The sequence below is a fragment of the Dermacentor albipictus genome, unplaced genomic scaffold, assembly GCF_038994185.2.
Source record: "Dermacentor albipictus isolate Rhodes 1998 colony unplaced genomic scaffold, USDA_Dalb.pri_finalv2 scaffold_20, whole genome shotgun sequence".
NCBI classification, from domain to species: Eukaryota; Metazoa; Arthropoda; class Arachnida; order Ixodida; family Ixodidae; genus Dermacentor; species Dermacentor albipictus.
The window spans coordinates 5,536,676-5,557,525 of NW_027225574.1; the positions used below are offsets into that span (position 1 = coordinate 5,536,676).

General features: G+C 45.0%; 1 protein-coding gene across 3 annotated transcripts in view; it reads right to left on the reverse strand.

The window, feature by feature from the left end:
- Window positions 1-20,850, reverse strand: part of Cad86C (Cadherin 86C) — a 182,654-nt gene that overhangs the window by 91,102 nt on the left and 70,702 nt on the right. Inside the window, exons 1-8 of one of the 3 annotated variants that reach the window (XM_070529287.1) lie at window positions 10,282-10,609; window positions 9,555-9,613; window positions 8,858-8,926; window positions 6,895-7,040; window positions 6,422-6,466; window positions 3,033-3,125; window positions 641-724; window positions 350-475 (exon numbers count right to left, since the gene is read on the reverse strand). In XM_070529287.1, the coding sequence (XP_070385388.1) occupies window positions 350-475; window positions 641-724; window positions 3,033-3,125; window positions 6,422-6,466; window positions 6,895-7,040; window positions 8,858-8,926; window positions 9,555-9,613; window positions 10,282-10,379 (720 nt within the window). In that variant the 5' untranslated portion in view covers window positions 10,380-10,609. Of the gene's footprint in view, window positions 1-349; window positions 476-640; window positions 725-3,032; window positions 3,126-6,421; window positions 6,467-6,894; window positions 7,041-8,857; window positions 8,927-9,554; window positions 9,614-9,728; window positions 9,847-10,281; window positions 10,610-20,850 lie in introns of those variants that run through there. The other 2 variants (XM_070529288.1, XM_070529286.1) reach the window with 2 other exon arrangements.

Genomic DNA, 20,850 nt, shown 5'->3' on the forward strand with positions numbered 1-20,850 from the left:
ATTCCGTGGCATGGAGAAGTTGAACGTGCAAACAGGGTCTGCGGTTGGAACTGGGGAGAGAATTCCCGACAACGTTTAAACTCGCTGCCTTCAGAGGAATATACTGATAAGAAAGCAGGAAACATAGATACAGCGGCGGTATGTTCACACATGCCAACAGCAGAATTCGTTCACGCGCTTGCTGTTCCCGGTGAAGACATAAGACCTGGGATTAGCGTATTGGTAAACAGTCGCCCGAATGTGACCCTACATCTTTCAATGACTTGTCTAAGCGGCTTGATTGGAGAAAGCGGGGCACCGGGAAACGGAACCGAAATCGAAAGGAAAAAGAAGAGTCACGCGGCCTCACCAGTGCCAGGATGTCGAGTTCATACACTTTACGGGTCTCGTAGTCGAGAAGCTCGATGAGTTGGATCACCGCCTTGCTTGTGCCGCGTGGACCAAACTCGTAGCGGATCTTGAACTTGTCTGAACCCTGTGAGTGAAGACAAAACAGTTTCCTTGTTTTTTTAGGTCTCTACCGTTTCAATTGGCAGCCTATTCTTCCACCACACTTTCGATATTCAGCTTATTCCAGGCTCTATTCCTGTCTGAAAGGGTCTTGATCACAAGAGATAAGATATAATGATTCACTTCATACCCTGAGTTCAAAGGTCACCGGCAAGTTGCTGTTATCTCTCTCTCTCGCTGTCACGTATCCGATGCTGCTGTTGACTTTCGTGTTCTGTAAAAAAGAGGATAGTCCGTTAACAGTTCTACGAGTAGTCACCAAGCGCGCAGTGTACGATAGAAATGCTATGCAACAAAGAATATGTTGCGTGCATGCATTTCGTACGACTTAGGAATTCTTTATCCGTATATAAAATTATCAATAGGTCGGTGATGCACAACTTCCACAGAAAGGTGCACTTTCTCTAAACGGCAATAAAACAGGAAAAGCCTTTTCTGTATTCGAGCACATAAATCTATGCAACAACTAAGTAAACGCCACAGCACTTCTCGTCACGTGCGTCCATTTTCCTCCAAAACGCCGGCGCCTGGGGCACTTCTGATCTTTCTTTCACCTTCACAGGCCCGCAGCATCGAACTTCTGTAGAAATGGCGGCAGTGAGAATGAGAGTCATATGGGCGATTGTCATTTCGAGACAATGCTGTTATTAAAGCCTACCAGCACATACTTGCTGGATTGAACATGCGCCCTCGGTGAAAACGATAGGCGCTTTCCACTTCCAACTAGCACCAAATTATGTGATCATCTAATTTGTTTTTGCAATTCTCTCGAGTTATATTTACCTAGCCATCTTTAAACTACACGTATCTTGTCTTACACTGTATTGTGCCTTTTATGCAGGTATTTCGAATGTTTTTCTTGTGTGTGCGTGCGTGCATGTGTGTGTGTGTGTGTGTGTGTGTGTGTGTGTGTGTGTGTGTGTGTGTGTGTGTGCGTGTGTGTGTGTGTGTGTGTGTGTGTGTGTGTGTGTGTGTGTGCGTGTGCGTGCGTGCGTGCGTGGGTGTGCGCGCGTGTGTGTGTGTGTGTGTAACCATCGTATTCTAGTCAATGTCTTAAATTGTTGTTACTTAATTGCGTCATATTTGCGAAGTCCTCTGTATACTGTTAGTAATATTGTATGCCAGTTATACAAGAGGTTAGTTTTTCTATTACTTCGGAACCCCTTCTGCTAACTTTTCTGATGCAGTTTTTGTAAGCTGAAATCGATCAATAGACCTGAAACATTATAAAAATAACACAATGCGGATAATGAACGCGAAAGCTGCTCTCCACTAGCACGAAGCATTGTACATGTAGTGCACGGAGAAGGATGGGTAAGAATGTACGCAGGATAGCACATCACGAATTTCCTTTACCTTCACTACCTTGTCGCCGTCTACCTCCTCTGTTGCAATCTTTCACTCTTTTTCCTTCCTCTGGCGTTGAAGTAGCAGGCGAGAGAAGTGTTGTTCAAGCAGAGCTTTCTCTCATGAAAGTCTGTCTACGATTAGGCAATTTCGAACGTCGTCGTGTACGAATTTATGCGTTACATTGTATAATTTTTTAAAACTCTTTTAAAGCTCTGTATAGTTATTTCTGCCTGCACTAGATTGTTTCCCTGCCTTTCGCAAATGTTTCCTTATGAAAACAAACTAGTCCTTTTGTATAGCTTATATTCTTGGTTTTTCGCTTGTTTAGTTTGTATAAGAAATGTTATTGTTACAGCTTGTGTTTTGATTATATCTTTCTCACCCTCGTGTTTTTTGAACAGTTGCGATACCGTTGTGCATATCATTGCTTTTTAATCCTTGTTGGTTAGATATGTTTTTTACTATGCCCTGGTAGAGAACATCTTTTTTTTCTTCATTTGCTTCGCATGGTTCGCGATGCTCAATTTTGTGTAAATGGCATTTGTAAACAATTATTTACTGCCTTTGTGCTTGCTCACGCCGCGCAAACGCCGATGCGGGGGCCTGCGGCTTCGTCAAGCTGTCCATGCGGCAGCTTTTTCAGCATGCCCCTCGCGTCATGTACTGATGCAAATAAACATCATTGTCATTGTCATTTTCGTTTCTACCCAGTGTTTTCTTCGACTAACGACGTAACTCGTTTTTGTTTGAGCACCGTTTCAGTGCAACATTATGCAGTGCTTAGTTCACCGACCTTATAGTTCAATATGAGTTTAACTATTAAAACACTGAATAGAAGAATATAGCAAAAAACTTCGCGGTATTTCTTGCGTATTTCTCTGACGGAATTTCAACCGGTACACTAACTCCCGTAAGCGTGAGTAATTATCTCCGAGAAAGAAATACAGAAATCCCTAGTGACATAGCGTGCTTGCGTGTTTTTGTTCTCTCGTTGTTCTCCCTCTTACAAAACAAAAATTTTAGCACGTCTTCCCTGGGACGTACTTGGTGCTGATAACCATTCAATATACCGAACAAGTACTGCGCCTTAATATATACTTATGAGAGTGCAGTTCAATTTCAAGTCGTGAAAGATACGGTTCAATGCAGTGCTGAACTTGCTGCAAGCTCACCTCTGGCACCCTCAAAAGTGTGCTGTAGTCCACGAATGGATGGGGAACTCCGGTACCGTTGGTCACGATGATTGTCGATTCTACTTCGGTTGTCTACAAACACGAACATTTGAAAACAGCGTCAGAAGAGGTGCGATGTTGCGCAAAGAGGAACAAGTTTATTCGCTTTCACTGCTATCGAGATAATGAAAGCCGAGAACTGACCCGATGGTCACGTGTGGGTTGTTGACGAATTAGGTATACTCTGACGGTGCTTAAAGGGAAGCTGAAAGGTTTTCCAGAAAAAATGAGTGAACATCTGTACATAATGGTTTTCAACCCTCCGAATTCGAATATCGTATCGAAATTGAGCGAAAGAAAGCGCAAGCATATTTTATTTCGACGAAAAGTGCAGCAGCGGACACGCCCAGCTCGCGCGTCTCGCTTCCGCCTGTGATTGGTCGGTGCGCCTCGTGACGTCAACTCTAGTAACCGACCGCTGCCCCTACACATGAAGCGCGGTGCCAGGTAGTTTGGTGCTGTTTTTCTGAGACGGTAATGGAAAATTTAGAGAGACTGCGTTTTTCTGAGGAGTTCGGCGTAACTACCTACATGTACGAGCCGATTACAAAGAGCCGGCCTCTCGAAGAAGCAAACGATGCTGGTGCGAGCAGTGTTTTCGACGCGAACGAAAGCGAAGTCTTGGGATCTCCTCGTGTTGGAAATGCTCTTTGGTGAGTATGTTTTTTGCAAAGCGATCTAGTGATCTCGCCGATCTTTCGCCGATCTAGTGAGCTCGTTTCCGGTCAAACAACTGTAATGTTGTGTTCCTGCATGCCTCCTCGTGGAACGTAAGCGGGGATGCGATCGTCGGCATTTGTGCGCTGTCCAAAGCTGTCGGCAATCTACAAAGGCGGTTTAAACGCGTGAAAAGCTTCCCGGTGCATGCAGTACGTGTACTGACCTTCATCTGTTCGCCATCCGCACACTACTCGTAACCGAAGTCGTAAAGGCGGCGAATTCCGTCGGCTACGTGAGACGGTCGGTTTCTCGCTGTGCGCGAGAGAAGGGGGGGGGGGGGGGCGTTGCGTCCTGGCGTGCGCCGGCTTTCCAGCACATGCAAACTCTGCATTTGCACTGCGTTATGGTAGCTGCATGCAGGCTGTTTTACAACACACGGGCAAATAGAAAAATAGCGGCGCTTTGCGACGAAACCTGCGCCAAGGGCGGGAGATAAACATGCACCTTCCGTTCAGCGTGCTAACACGAAGGAGCTCGCAGTAAATCAAAATCCAGGTTTGGGCGAGTTCGTGTATTCATAAGGCCTTCCAACACCAGTTATCATCAGTCAGTCCGCACTCTTGCCGTCTTTGTTTTCGTTGCTCCGATCTTTTCGCGCTGCGTTTAGCGTTGCGCCGGCCCTTAGACGAGCCGACTTGACTGGCAAACCCAACGCACGTATTAATGATAAATTCTGGTGATAATCATCGTTACGGAAGTGGTTGGAGCACAGCGTTGTTGTTCTTGAGGGCTTGAAATTTTTTCGCTTCACAGCAGCATCTCGCTTCCTTAAAAGCTTCTTGTCTTGTGGGAAGTAATGGAAGACAACATCGTCGCGGCCGCTGGTGTTCGTGCAACCGCAGGCTGCACAGAAAGCCGGCATGATCGGCCCACCACTTCAGTTGATGCTGCGCACGTTGACTACCACTCTACATACACGCAGACGCACCAACAAAGGAATGCAGGGTCGATCGAAGCAGATTACGATGGCACGCACGCAGAAACAAGCACGGTCAGGCACGGTCGCGGAGGCTGCGAAGGAACGGAACACTAGTGTTGACGTCACAACACCGCGGTTTCCGGTCTCCGCTCGCATCGTCAGCGTCAGCAGCAGCGCGCGGCATTCGACGGAGGGTGGAGCTACAGCGCAATTTTAACCGACGATTACGTCGCTCCTAATTGAAAAAAAACACCCCAAATTTTACCTACATGGTTTATAAGGTTCCCGCATCCGTATATGAGCGTCTTATTGAATTCGACAGACTCTTCAGCTTCCCTTCAAGTAGTAGTCAGTAACGAATGGCGTGAGACTTAAATGCCACTAAAAAAAGCACACAAACCACAGACACGAACGAGAACAATCGCTACGACACGGGTGGCGCTGCCAACTATGTCCATGGCAATTCTGGCAATTTTGTATCAGAGCAAGTACCAAATAGGCCAAAGACAAGTTCTTCTATTGGGTGGCGATAACGGATCGTCATATGCAGAGATGAGGAGCAATGCCTCCACCGAAAAGAAGTTGCGGGAAACTAAGTTTGATGCCTGGTAAAATCAAGTGGCATAATCTTGAGAATGCAAATCACCTAGCCTGCTTGAGCTATGTTTTACTATACGTATTGCCACCTAGAATTTTTGCCTATCTCTACTTTATATTCTTCCTCGACATTAAAACCTCTATTTCTATAATGGAAAGTTACGTGTGCCCGTAACGGCTCCGTCTCCATCTCTTAGCTGCTTCTTTTTTCCCCAACAATACCCTAAACGTCATTTATTTCGACCGCTGACCAGCTGATACTTCCACAAGCTTTGAACCCCAACGTTTCTCAATGGTGGACATTCCCTCGGGTTCTGGCTGAGTGAATACATTCGCATTCGATCAAAAATGCGCTGAGTAGTCTGCCAATTTTCGATGCGTGCCTCATCATGAGCCCTGTGTCTCTATTCTGAACAGAACGCCTCCATAGCAGCCATGAGAAGCAGACAGACGCGGAAATGCAGCCTTTCGTTAACATCTATTAACACATGCCGCCAACTCTTTCTTGCCATGTATTAAATACATGGCAAGAAATTTGATTGTGTACGCCAAGTCGCATCAAGCAACCCGTGGGGCTGTTTACGGGATGAATTTAGGACCCAAGCGCTTGGAAATTTCGAACTATGAGAGCACACACAAATTGCCTTAAACATAACTAAATTCTGGTGTTTTACGTATCAAAATCACGATATGACTATGAGGCACGCCGCAAAGGAGTGCTTCAGGTTGAGTGTGAACACCTGGGATTCTCTGACGTGTGCCTAAACATAAATACACGAGCGCTCTTGTATTTCTCCCCTATTGAGATTCGCCCGCCATGGCCGGGATCGAACATGTGACCTCGAGCTAAGCACTGCAACGCCGTAGCCACTAAGCGGCCGCGGCGCGTGCAAATCACCTTTTGGTGTCACCTACATCACGCGACTTTTCATGCGTCCAGCCGAAGTGCCGCCGTGTCGACACGTTCGGACTGTGAGCATAGAGCATTGTACGTATTACTAAGATTACTTCGTCTTCCATACTGGGCCAAACTCAAATAATTAACGCCCGGATTGTAACCCGTTATTACATGGTGCGCGAGAGAGCTACTCACCTCCACACCGTCTGTGACGAAGAGTTGTATCGTGTATTCTTCTTCCTGTACGTAGGGGTAAGTATAAAACAGTTCACATCCTGCGTAAAAAGAACTCTGCTTTTAATATTTTTGTTCGCTTGTAGCTCATCGCCGCAGATTGTTTAAACTACATAGCCCCTTACTTATGCCGTTACACATTCGTGGCCTTTACTTTTAGTTACATAGTTGGGTACACCAATTCACGACACAGCATCTGATGAATTCAGCGCGGAGTAGGAACGAACTGTATCGGAGACAGTTGTCGCGGCTGTTCAAAACTGACCCGCACATTTCATACCTTTGCATGCAAGCATACATTGACTATCTTTGTAAGGAAGGGTATCTAGCAGGAATATGCTGAGTCCAATACAAAGGGCTATAAGCAAAAATAAATTTGCCACGTACTCTCTACGTAGGTAGCGAGAAAAAGAGAGAAAATAAATGCAACTCGCCGTGAGAGCTTTCTTGAGAATCACATCGGCCTGGCTGAACTGGACGGAGCGGAACTGAAACAGCGCCTTGCCTGCGGCATCCTGAGCGCCGAAGGTGAGCACGTCCGAGTCGGCGTCGGAACCCTTTAACCGGTACACGATAGTGCCTGGGCGGCAGAGTGTGCACGTCATCAAGTGCGTATCTCAGCGTATCGATGAGAGTTCGACGGGAGCCCGTCAAGTGGGGATCATCATCATCATCATCATCATCATCATCATCATCATCATCATCATCATCATCAGCCTGGTTACGCCCACTGCAGGGCAAAGGCTTCTCTCATATTTCTCCAACAACCCCGGTCATTTACTAATTGTGGCCATGCCGTCCCTGCAAACTTAATCTCATCCGCCCACCTAACTTTCTGCCGCCCCCTGCTACGCTTCCCTTCCCTTGGAATCCAGTCCGTAACCCTTAATGACCATCGGTTATCTTCCCTCCTCATTACATGTCCTGCCCATGCCCATTTCTTTTTCTTGATTTCAACTAAGATGTCATTAACTCGCGTTTGTTCCCTCACCCAATCTGCTCTTTTCTTATCCCTCAACGTTACACCTATCATTCTTCTTTCCATAGCTCGTTGCGTCGTCCTCAATTTCAGTAGAACCCTTTTCGTAAGCCTCCAGGTTTCTGCCCCGTAGGTGAGTACTGGTAAGGCACAGCTATTATACACTTTTCTCTTGAGGGATAATGGCAACCTGCTGTTCACGATCTGAGAATGCCTGCCAAACGCACCCCAGCCCATTCTTATTCTTCTGATTATTTCCGTCTCATGATCCGGATCCGCATTCACTACCTGCCCTAAGTAGATGTATTCCCTTACGACTTCCAGTGCCTCGCTGCCTATCGTGAACTGCTGTTCTCTTCCGAGACTGTTAAACATTACTTTAGTTTTCTGCAGATTAATTTTTAGACCCACTCTTCTGCTTTGCCTCTCCAGGTCAGTGAGCATGCATTGCAGTTGGTCCCCTGAGTTACTAAGCAAGGCAACATCATCAGCGAATCGCAAGTTACTAAGGTAAGTGGGGATGAAACATGCCAAAAGAAAGATGTACACCGACCAAATAGAACTTTAGAAGGCCAGACGCTTTGGCTTTTCAAATAGAAAGGTAGAAGTGCATGTTTAAGTAGGTTCAAGTCACGCTGTACCGACGCCAACAATCTGCCGACGGTCGGCAGAGAGCTCGGCGTCGGCGCAATGCGGCAGAGGGGCCGACACGAAGGAAAAAAGACGCTGTAGCTGAGAGTCGGCAGACGGTGTCTTGTTGGCCTACTGTGAATGAGCCTTAAACGCTACAGCTTGGGCGACAGGCTCAAAGATCCGCTGTATACATTTTTCGTAACCGGTTGGCTCCATAAAAGTGGTATCTATTCAATAACTTAGAAGTGAATTTTTTTACAATGATGTTTATTTGAAAGGTCCAACACGGGAGCTAAAGGGGGCAGCGCAGGCGTCGCTATTTAATGCAAAGAAAAATCTAAAAACGCAATAACTATTTTGTACATTGCTATACTAACTAAATCAGGTGATATCCAAGCGCTGAATAGCTCACAAACGAAAATTCATTGCTAGAAGTGCAACTGTTTGCAAGAATATTAGGATCCATTTCAAGGGGAATTGCCGAATGCAGAAGGAAGAAATATTAGCGATGGCTTTATCCTTGTTTTCGCAGCATGCACTAAAATGAACATAGGGCTCTGTTGGTTAGCCACTGTAACTTCCTAAGTTCATTCTTTGTCCCATTTGCCTTGCGCTCTTAAGATCCGTACGATTCTTAGCATGGTTCGCTCTGGCAACATCCCTCTTCCGGCCGAGGCTAAATAAATGTCACGCTGCACTTCGATATGGTGCTCACGAAGAAGCGCCTATTTCATTGAATATAGACGCTCAACAATTAAGGCGTGATGGAAAAATCGCGCGCTTACCGATGGGCGTTTCTTTGGGAAGCTTGAGCACTCTCATGTTGTGGGAGTAGTCGATGTTCGGAGCGTTACCTGAAAGCGAGTATTTGCAAAATGGAATGTACTGTTATTTCCTTTCCTGCCACACTGAAGCTTCACAGCTCTCATGATGCCAATGCTTGTTTTGATTTCGGTTAATAAAGTAAGGCAAACACCGTGAAACATATCGTGCGAATACTTATAATTTTATTCTGTCCGTTCCTCTCTGTTCTCTGACTACCGCATGAATAAGTGAAGCATCTGGCATGTTCCAAGTGACAGTTTTTCTCCTCTTTGTTGGTTATTTATTTTTGTTTGTTTAGTTTATTTTTCAATTCTTGAATTCTGATTAGTAGCGCACAGCAAAGACGGGTAGGTCAGGCGAGGGGTGTGCGTGAACAAACACCTGACTAAGACTCGCCTACCGGAAACAAGAAAGCCATAGAAAGCATTTCAGAGCAACCTAAACCTTAATGAACATGTAAGTAGCAAAATACGCAAAACGGAAATTTCAACGCAAGCAGAAATGGGTGGAAATACGCAGCGATAAAAATACCCCGTAAAAATTTTTTAAAAAAGCAGGGATAGGCAAACAGTGGAAAATTGCGCATACCAGGCAGCTTCCGGCGCAAACTGCGGCATATTCATGTCGAAAACACTGATGTGATTGTAAGAGCCGTACCTTCTACATTTCCGATGTCTAGAAGTAGAAACATGCAGAACCACATGGCAGTCGTACATCTGAAAGAAGAAAAAAGAAATGATCAACGAAATGAATCACACCTTTCATACGCTTTTTTTAGCAGCAGTTTCTTTCTTCTGTGCTTTACGAAGTCACATTACAATTTTCTCTTACCATTTGGCTTTTATGACGTATTCCTCCCCTTCAGAAAGCACATGTTTTAGTTCTACTCACTTTGCTTGCAGTGCTAAAGGGAACCTAAGCACAAGAAGAGAAGCAACCAGGACAATGCGCTGGCATTCTATGATTGTGAATGATGTGATTGCAGTTAATACTCTTCATTGTCGTTTTCCTGACGAATTTCGTAGCACCAGGAATGTGACGTTTCCTTATAAGTTCTTTCTTCGTCTTGCGATCGCTTGGTTGTGAAGTGCAAATGTTTTTTTTTTCTTCGCGTATGCCGTGTGTTGTGAATAAGACAGACAGAAAGCAAAAAGAAGAATGGCATGGAGGTCAACCAGACGAGAGTCCCATTTGCTACCCTACACTGGGGGAAGAGAAAGGGGGATTATAAAGAGGAAAGTGGGAAGGAGGGAACTCGTGAGTTGACTCTAACGTTTGTGACTTGCTGTGGCGCCATCACTTCAAGTTGCACTGAAACAGACTGTCTGTTAGGTCACCTCATGTTGTCGGTAGGAAGTTCTAGCTGGTACAAATAGACTCGTACTGACTGCGGTATTCCGAGTTTGTCCTATCGTTGGCGTGCTCGAAGACGGTGGTGTCTTCGTTTCCCTTTGCGGCTTCGCACATGCTCGAAGGCGTCATGGGAGAAGTCCTCGCTGTTGAACGAATAGACACTGGTGTTGTCGCCGTTGGTGTCGCTCTGGAGGCCGGTCCGTGTGCTCGACGCAGCCGCCGCTGAAGTCGCCATCCCCGGCGGAGGCATGGGGAATTCAACTTGCATCCGCGCCACGAACTATAGCCGCTCTAGAAATATGCACGCGGAAATAAGGAGAAAACAGCTGAGCTGAGCATCCTGGCTCGCAGACACTTCGTCTTCGTTGTCATCGTGTTGTGAATAAAATGTACAGTAAGGTATAGTGGCTGTGCCACATGTAGTAGTAGTTGTTGCCTATCACGTGTGTGGCTCCTACCCACTATGGCCAAGAAATGGGTGGATTATTCCAAATTAACATGGAACATAAATTTCCGAATATCTATGGAATTAGGACTGAATAGCGTAGAATTATCTGTAAAAATAAAATCAGGAAAGTCATATTAAATAAGTAATAAATAATTTAAAAGTAGAAAAAAATGAATTTAGCAGGGCATTTTTTTTCGATACTCTGAGTACGTGCACAGTTTTTCCAAACACTTCAAGAAGCCCGCAGTAACTTTCAACGTCGACGTTTTTATTTTCGTAGCTGAGAAAGTTGAAAAATTCGTGCAGCATTTGAAAGAACATCTAGAAAATACCAGCGTAACGATCACTGTCACGTATAACGTCAAGAATACATTTGTCGCCAATGTTGCATGCGTTGTGTATTGTATAAGTTTTCTGATTTTCTTTTAATAGTTGCGACAATACAATAACAACTTGAAAGGTACGCCTTCATTCCACTAGCCTGCCTACTGTAGGCCATCTGGCTGCTACCGTTTCTTCTTTCTTTTTTTCTGATCATGTGCCGTAACGAGAAGAGACCGGAATAAGAAGGCCTATGAGATTGTGGAGGCGTTCCCTATAAGAAGAAGAGATTAGTCGTTCCTTGGCAGTTTTTACTATTTCACTTTTTGAGCACGAGATTGATTGTCTTGCAAATGCTTTGGCTTGATTGTATGTGTGCGCGAATGAGCTTTTTGTATTTATTCTGTGTTTTCCTCAATTAGCGCTTGACCTGTGAGTTTTTCTTGTTGCGTTTCTTTTCCTTTTGTTTCCCTTTTGCGCTGCAAGCAAGATGAAGGTTAAACGTGTCGCCGAACTGTCAACCTGTCTGCCGTATATTATATTACGCGCGAAATATGGCTTGCTACTTAAAGAGAGGGTTCGCGCTTATTGACGGTAATATGGTGCCTTGGTAATATGGTAATTGGTGCCCAATACGGAATCCTGTTTCTTTATTGAGGCGCGTATTAATTTTCGGACCCTCTGTTGAAGTTGTTATTATTATTATTATTATTATTATTATTATTATTATTACTACTACTACTACTACTTAGGCGGGGCGTACAAAGAGTAGAAGCTGTAAATGAAATCAGCACTCGCCTAAGTGCTACTGAACGAAAATAAACACAACTGACATGTTGGGGGCCCTTATAGTTGCGATAAAGAACAATGCTAGACGGTTCAGCTATTTATGCAATAGCTGGGACACAGTTCTCGTGATATCATTAATATAATAGGTCACTGACTGATGTCAAAAAAAGAAAAAAAAACGAACCTTGACGTTTCGTCATCTGTACACATCCCTCGTTCTCAATGAGCGGGTCATCGCAAGCACTCGTTTCAGGTTTGAGAATACATGGTGTCCGGATTGTCCTGCGTCTTGCTTAGCGTGTTTTTCGTGGTTTATATGCAGTTTGTAGAGAAGAAATGTAGTTTGTAAGCGTGTAGTGCGTGCACACACACACACACACACACACACACACACACACACACACACACACACACACACACACACATATATATATATATATGTGTGTGTGTGGTTGTGTATATATATATATATATATATATATATATATATATATATATATATATATATATATATATATATATATATATATATATATATATATATATATATACAACGACCAAGGACGTTTAATATATTTACATGTTCTATATAAAAGCACGCTTCGAATATCACTCCAGATGGCTACGTTACCACGCGAACATCACCGAGCGTCGTCGTCTTCTTTCTCTTCATTGCTGACAGCGCGTCGTAGCACGATCCCCGGCGTCGAAGGCGGTGCTTGGTGGGTCCAAGTGATATGGCTTTAGTCTGGTGACGTGGACGATGTCAGAGGCAGACCGCGCCATGGTGGCATCGAGAGGTTCGATTTCATATGTCACGTCGGTTACGTTGCGCAAGACACGGTACGGGCCAGAATACGTCGAAATCAACTTCTCACAAAGACCAACACGACGTGATGGTGTCCAGAGGAGGACCATGTCACCAGGGCTGAAATGGGCATCGCGGTGGCGGGCGTCATAGACACGTCGTTGCTTTTCCTGGGAAGCGTTAAGACGCCAGCGGGCGATTTCACGCGCATCTGCAGCTCTAGAAATGACATCACGGTGTTAGGATTGGGGTCTCAGTCCCGTCGCTCGTAACCCACTGCCATGATTGGAGTCGGGCATGAATTAAAAGGTAGCAGGCCCATGCCGTCATCCAACTTATCCACGCTGAGGACGGTAACGAGGGGAAGGACTGCTTCTCATCGAGAACGAGGAATATGGGTTTATTTACAGTATCTACATGCAGTTCATCAGTCTAGCATGACTGCGAGAGAAAGTACATCAGTCTAACATGACTGCTTGAGAAAGTGCACTGAGCAGCCGCACAACAGCGGTTTATAAACACTCGGTCCCGCCCTCGATCCCAAGGTGACGGAAACGTTGGTCCAGCCATCGTAAACAAGTCGCCTCTCCGCGGGACGGTGTACACATACACACTCACACACATACTTCCTTGCCCGAGGTTCACGGTCCGGAGCCGACGTCGCACGGACTTCGCAGAACTCGGGGCTTGTGTCAGGAAAGGTGCCTTTTTTCCCCGAGCTGACCCCTGCAGCGCGGCCGGGTGCCCATTGTCTTGCGTCACGGACGGCGCGTGGGAAGGAGCCTTCGTAGACGTTCCCGCGCCAACTGCCCCGCTCATAGAAAAGGTCGGCGTTGGTGGGTTCGGTAACAATAGTTGGCCCGCCGAACGCATTCAGTCACAATGGCGACGAGGCTAGAGCGTAACGGTGGCGTTCTTAGAAAGTTGACGCCGCTGTCGCAACTGGCTGGCAAAACTTGCACCTCAGCTGGGCCGTTCTTAACAACGGGCGCATTCTGATGTCGTGTGAAAAGCAGTGGGAAAGAGCGCATAAAAGAAAATATGGAGAGAAACCTCCGGAATCATGCCAGGACGTGTTGTAGGCAAATGTTACAAAACGGAGGGCGATAGCCCAATCGTTATGGTCAGCGGACACATAGTGATGATGAGCATGTCTGTAATAGTTATATTAAGACGCTCTGTCAGCCCATTTGCATGGGGGTGATACACCGTTGTAAACTTGTGCTGTGTAGCGCAGGAGTGCAAGATGTCCTCCACAATTTGTGATAGAAGGTACCGTCCTCCGTCGGTAAGCAATTGTCGAGGAGCACCCTGGTGAAGTATTACCTCTTCAAGGAGGAAGGTAACCACGTCGGTTGCACAGCTGCTAGGGAGGGTGCGTGTAGTTGCATAACGGGTGGTGTAGTCCGTAGCAAAAGCAATCCATTTCTTTCCACTGACCGTGAGAGGAAAAAGGCCAAGGAGGTCAAGACCAACCCCGAAGAATGGTTCTGCTGGTATTTCAATGTGGACTGAAGGCGCCCAGCTGGAAAAGCGGCTGGTTTCTTGCGGTACTGACGGGATTTTCAGGAAGCAACGTAGCGGGAAACAGAACGCCTAGCAATATATATATATATATATATATATATATATATTTATATATGATGGTGATTTATTGGCAGCCCCTTTAATACCAATATTAAGGAGGCGGTGACAAATAGTCACCTAGCCTGCTTGAGTCAATCAGGTAAGCTATACATGCTTTTCATTCTAGAATATTTGTATACATCTCCTTAACCTTTTTTTCTCTTCCTCAAAACTTTTCCATCTTCCTTGTACCTTCCGCCTATGCCAGTAACGGGATCTGGTCGTATTAATCAATCTCTTCACTGATTTTGCTTCCACCACTACTCTAATCATTTCTTGCTTATATCGACTGCCGACTGATTGATGGTTTCGCCCACATTAAGTTCAAGCGCTTCTACAAGGTGTACGTTACCTATGGGTCTAACTGAGTGACTCCCTTCGCATTCCGTTAGGATGTGCTGAGCGGGTGAGTGAGAAAACTTTATTTCGAATCAGAACGTTTCGCGTCCGGCGAGTTAGTGGGCTGGGGCACCCGCCGAGGTTACGGCCAAGAGTTCTTGTTTCCCGGCGGCTTCCTTGGCCCGCTGGACTGTCGAATGGGCTCCGGATTTTTGCTGCAGCATACCCACCATGACTCATCATGTTGTGAGTATTTTGTCCTGCACGTTTTTGTGCTTAGGGAATCAGCTCGAGCCCAATATAGCAAGGCACTGCCCTTGGTGTTATCGTACAGATTTTCTTTCCTAATACCTTTCTTCCCCTTCTTGCAAACCTCCATGGTCTTCTTTTTTTGTTTCAATTCTTTGCATCAAATTCGCTGTCTCTGTCTCTCCCTCTTTCTTTTTGATGACTCCTGGTTGTCTGTTTACACTTCCAATTACCCTGTATTTGGTTGACAACTTTTTTGACCTCTTCCTCCATTCTGTATCCACGTTTTTCAGATACAGATACTTGTGCACTTCAGCCGCCCATTTACTTTGATCCATGTTTCTGAGTCTCACTTCAAAACTAATTTTGCTCTGCGCTTCTCTGACTTCAAACGAGGCCCAACCCATGTCACCCTGCGCTGCCTAATTTGTGGTTTTACCGCGGGCTCCCAAAGCCAACCGGCCTACCGATCTCTGGTTAACTTCGAACCCCGACAAGATATCCGATTCTAAGCACAGAATGGCATTTAGGAACGTTAGCGCTGGCACCATTAATTCTCTCCATATTTTTGCGGATCAGCTTATATTTATTGTGATTCCAAAGTGCTCTGTTTCAATATTGCTGTATTCCGCTTCCCCTCTATTTTCAGATTGTCGCCCGCCGTGGGATTAGCCGGGTGCGCGTTTTATCGCGCTTTGCTGGACCAAATAAAAGTTTATTCACTCACTCACTCACTCGGGGGGTGCCTGAGTAAGTCTTTTCTTCGTTTATGCGTACACAAACTAACTGACACACAGCGGCCCCTTTCGGGCATCCCGAGCACTGCTTGCTCGTATAAATAGGTAAATATGGCCAGTGACGGTAAGGTGAAGGGCGTGCAAAACCCGTGAAAAAAACTAAAAAAACTTGAAAGCCATCCTTATTTCTGCTTGATTGATTGCCACTAGAAAAGCCGCAATATACCCCTATTATTATTCGTGAAAACTACGAGAAAAGCAATGGCGACGTTGGATTCAGGCAGGCGCAGTAGCACGCCGTTTCAACTATTATTCTACAGCTTCTCAGGCAAAATATCCGTGCACATTTGATTTTGTTGAAAGCGAAAATGGGAATGACCGAGAACAAGTTTCTACCACTATTATGCTTATAGCCAGCATTTTGTTCAGTAACGCTACAAGAGTAATATTATTGCCAGCCGGCGTGTATATGCCCATTGGGCTTCTGGAGGTGCGCGCCTTTAATTCACAGCGCCTGGTGACAAAACGAAAAGGCCGCAAATTACATTCCTAATCGTATAACCTCACAGTGAACATAAACGGTGACCACTCCGTGTTTACTGCAGAAACAATGCGTCCCGTGACCGGCGACACAAACAGGCGCTATCTTTTTTTGGCTATGCAGCTTTTATGCTAGACAAAATGATGTCCGCTCGAGTAAAGTGACGCATAATGTTCATTTTATTTAAAGCGATGTCTATGCACAAACGTTCCGCATCAACGACCAAGATAGATAGATAGATAGATAGATAGATAGATAGATAGATAGATAGATAGATAGATAGATAGATAGATAGATAGATAGATAGATAGATAGATAGATAGATAGATAGATAGATAGATAGATAGATAGATAGATAGATAGATAGATAGATAGATAGATAGATAGATAGATAGATAGATAGATAGATAGCACGAGGTGAAAGGCAGAGAGGTTAACAAGATTGAGTGTCCGGCTGGCTACTCTGCACAGGATGCGGTGAGGGGAGAAAAGCTGCGAAAACAAGAGAAGATAAAAGAACGCATGAGTTTGGACACACTATAGTTTCCCAATCAGTCGCGCTGCTTATAAAGTAGTTCCGGCCGACGTCTGCTGGGACAAAGGTGCAAGAATGCTGGCTTCCGTAAGGAGATCAAGGCGGAAAGTTGGGCTAGTTGGTGTGTCCTCATGATTCAAAAGACTAGCGCGAAATAGCAGGGACACGGACAGAGAAGACGACAGGACGAGCGCTAATTCGCTCGTCCTGTCGCTATAGCGCTCGTCCTGTAGCCTTTTCTGTCCGTGTCTCTGCTATTTTGCGCGTCTTTTGAATAATGATTCCGTAAGGGGACGGTCGTCAATCTTGTCGAACGTGGTGCTGAGCACTTTTTTGGAGGGGGGCAATGAAACGACCATAATCACACAGAATGTATGCTGTTGTCTCTTTGCACCCACGAACCTCACATACTGGACTTGTGGCCATTCCATGGACGCGCTTTTAATTCGGGCGCCGTGGACACCGAAGTGACTCCATTGAAGCCAACGTCGTCTTGTTTACAAAGTAACTCTTTATTTGGGTCTATTTGGGCCTGGAATATGCAGAAGTGGAACAAGTGATCGCTTATGTAATTTCCGACGGCGTTTATAGCTTCTTCATTGGTGAATTGTATTTCACTGAAATTCTGAACTGCCTTTGTCAGGTATCGTTTTCTCAACGTAGAAAACAATTTATACTTTAAGCAATACTCGCCTTTCTCGAGTTATTTTGCATGAAAGAACTCTTACAGTGAGTCGATCCTTTTGAAGCCGTGACGTTACACTATCGGACGCATACTCTTGCAGGTGTTGGTGGCCCCCAGTTTCTTTTTTGCTAAAGTCGCTTATAGGGTGCTTTTCACAAGTGAATTCATCCTCGATGATCGCAGTCTATTCACCGTTTTTAATATTCACCCTGAGAGAAATGAAAAAGAAAAACGGGTCAATCTCAATACAGTTTCATTAAGACGTAGAAAGAAACTACTCCCTGCGGACCCGCATTTGTCTGGGAGACTAAATGTTGCGGCGCTTGCTCACTCACGGCGCTGAAGACCATTTTCACGAGCCCTCCCTGGACTGCGCTGGTTTCCTATATATCGGGAAGATTACCCGGCATCCTATTAGTATCGCGTATTCCTCAATCAAATTAATAATGCCTCTAAAAGCAGACTTCTGGTAGACGCTTTTAGAGTCAACGATGTCGTTAGTGTTCACGTGACGCTCCGCCAAGGCTTTTGAGCTTTCGTTGTCCTTCCTGACGTCGTTATGACACTGCGGAACACTACGCATGCCGTATGTAATCTGTTGCGTTCATACACTTCTGACAGTGGATTCGGACGCGAAGATTTAATACACGCCTAACGTTTCTGTATTTTAATGAAGACTAATAAAGCGACGAGCGCTCTCTTCTCAGCAGCTATGGTGGTGGCCACAGGACATGCATGCATTTTACGGTGAATATTCGACGATGGCAGTATTGTGTTGCGGGCACTCGAGAAGAACGGGGTGAACATCCTCGCCAACGTGGCTTCAAGGGCACTGTAGACTAGGAACACACTGTATTCTGTACAAGAAGTGCCGCGTATCTGCTTCACCAAGTCACGGTGTGTATGTGTTCAGACAAGCAGGGACTAAGGGTGGTTGCCGACTATCTTTAGTTTTCAGCGGCACTTTTATATGACGTGAGAAAATGTTTATGTAGAAAGGAATCAACTTTCGTCATGCAAAACGTAGCATGGATTTCTTGAAAAAGAAATATTATTTCGCTAATGGGGAGAAAGAGCGTTTTAACAATTTGCAGATCTTACAATTTCGAAAGCCTATCATTCTAAAATTAAAGCGTTGTACCCCACCAAAACTTTCCCGTAAATTTACACCACTAGTACTGTACCGGTCAATGAGAAGTTAAATTTATGTCGCTCACAGTCAAGTTTTGAAAAAAAGTGCCACAGTTTCATTTTTGAGCAACTGCCTCTGACTGACACAAAATCAGGGTTCTTTTGGGGGGCCATATGAACTAAGGCGATGAAACTGAAAAATATTGCTGACAAATATTCTAAAGATTTCTTGCAAAGAAAAAATGGTACACAACTTTCACCGCGTATTTACTTCGTTATAAAATTCCCCAAATGCCAAAATTGCAACAATAGCGATATTGGAATATTTTAGAGGCGTCTAAGAAAATATTCATTTCCGACCTTTATAAAAGTTCTATAGAATACGCAAACTCCACGGATAAATCTAGTACTGCCAAACATGTTGCGCTTTTTTATCTTGTGAGATCCATGTGAGATCGTCATCCCACGTTGAGGGGGCAAGCACGCGAAAGCGCGTAAGCAACTTTTTGAAAGACTAATCGGGGGAACCTATTTCTGGCATTGATCTCTAATTACACCTGCTATCGGAAATGCTCCCCTTGTAGATTAACGATGGCCCAGCCTAGTGGGAAAGCGCGAATACGCCGCTGCAGTGGATGGGCCAGCTGGGTATGCTCAGATGAGGATAGCTGCAAAACGGGTCCCGAATCTCTTTCATTTTTACTTCATCATTTATATTAAGCATAAAAAGCCTTCCACACCGCGGAACTGCCGTTGCTTTTCTAACACCTTTTTTTTTTTCACACACAAGAAATCTTAACTGAGACAAGGAGCAAAAATCTCGTCATTGAGTCACAAAACATTGCAAACTTTAAGAGCGTGTTGTATAGAGTACGTAGTTTTCTACACTTGAAGCGTTTCAGTTCGCATTCATACCGTCTCTCACGCGGAATCATGGCAAAATAAATTTAATTATTCTTCGCCCGAATGTGCGTAAAAAAGTTAGAGGTTTATTTGGACGTTTCTTAAGGCGCCTGGGATTAAGGATTCAACACCAATTTTTTTCCCTCCCTTATTCGTTAAATTCGACACAATTTACAGAGCATAGTGTGTGCACTTATTTGTTGCGTTTCCTTGAAAATGTATGCCAAATTCGAAAAACAGGGCACGAAAAGTAAGTTTTGCACTAAGCTTTTTTTTTCTTCAAATAAAACCATTTCCACCTCCTCGAAAATTACTTGAGAATCGTCTTGTGATGAACTTCCTGCAAAAATGTGTTGCTGTAATCTAATAATAGGAAATATATTCGATATAGACCAGGAATTGTGATCCGCTTCATTGTTCAACGGCGAAGGCAATTATCATTGTCAACGGCGTATTTGTCTTGATTTTGTTTATAAAACAACGAACTTCGCGGTGGCTGGATTTGATTGTAGTAATGCACATGCAGCCCGAGTATTAGCCTAATACGGGGTTATTGAAAAACCTATCACGAGGCTAAAAGAGGTTTACTAATTTACCATTAGCAACGCGGATTCGAAGGCAGGGTATGACGAACTGGTATGAAAGTGCAAGAACCACAGCTTCACGTTTAGGATTTATGAAAGAGTTTATTTGCATTGTCCACAACCAGTAATAATCAGTCGGGCAATCAAGCCTTCCAAACTGCATATTCACCACTTCTTCCATTTCGTGTTTGCACACAGCGCTACGTACAAGGAATTCCCTCGGTAAAATTTTACGCTCTTCCACATGTGAGTGAGCGAGTGAATAAACTTTTATTTGGTCCAGCAAAGCGCGATAAAACGCGCACCTGGCTAATCTCACGATGGGACTGACAGATCTAGTCTGCCGGCCCGATCGCGGGCGCGCTGGACGGCCAGGATTTGATCCTCAAAGACGGGACTTCGCAGGAGGGCGTCCCACTCTTCCTTGGTGAACTTCGGGCCCAGCGACCCGCACTCCCAGAGCATATGAGGCAACGTAGCTACCTGGGTCGTGCGAATTCCTTCCACCAGCCTGACACCTTTCCATTTGTCTTTCTTCCGTTCTCTGAAGGCTTCTTGTTCGTTTTTCTTCATGTCCAGTAAGAAAATGTTTTCACGTTTGCCAGCTACAATGTTCACAAAATCGCTTGCGCATTGAATGGCCTCGATGGTTGCAGCAAAGGCTATTCAGGAGTACCAAAGGCTACGCTCCTGAATATAACAGTTCTGTCCATAGATGCCGTATTGTGAGATGCGTTCCATACAAGCACGTAAAATATTTAGAGTTGCATTTTTTTCTTGAACTACTATGAAAATCGGCCCCCAATTTTCATCTTGGCATTTAAAAGGGAACATTCGATGTTTTTTCTAAAATTTAATTATGGGGTTTTACGTGCCAAAACCGCGATCTGATTATGAGGCATGT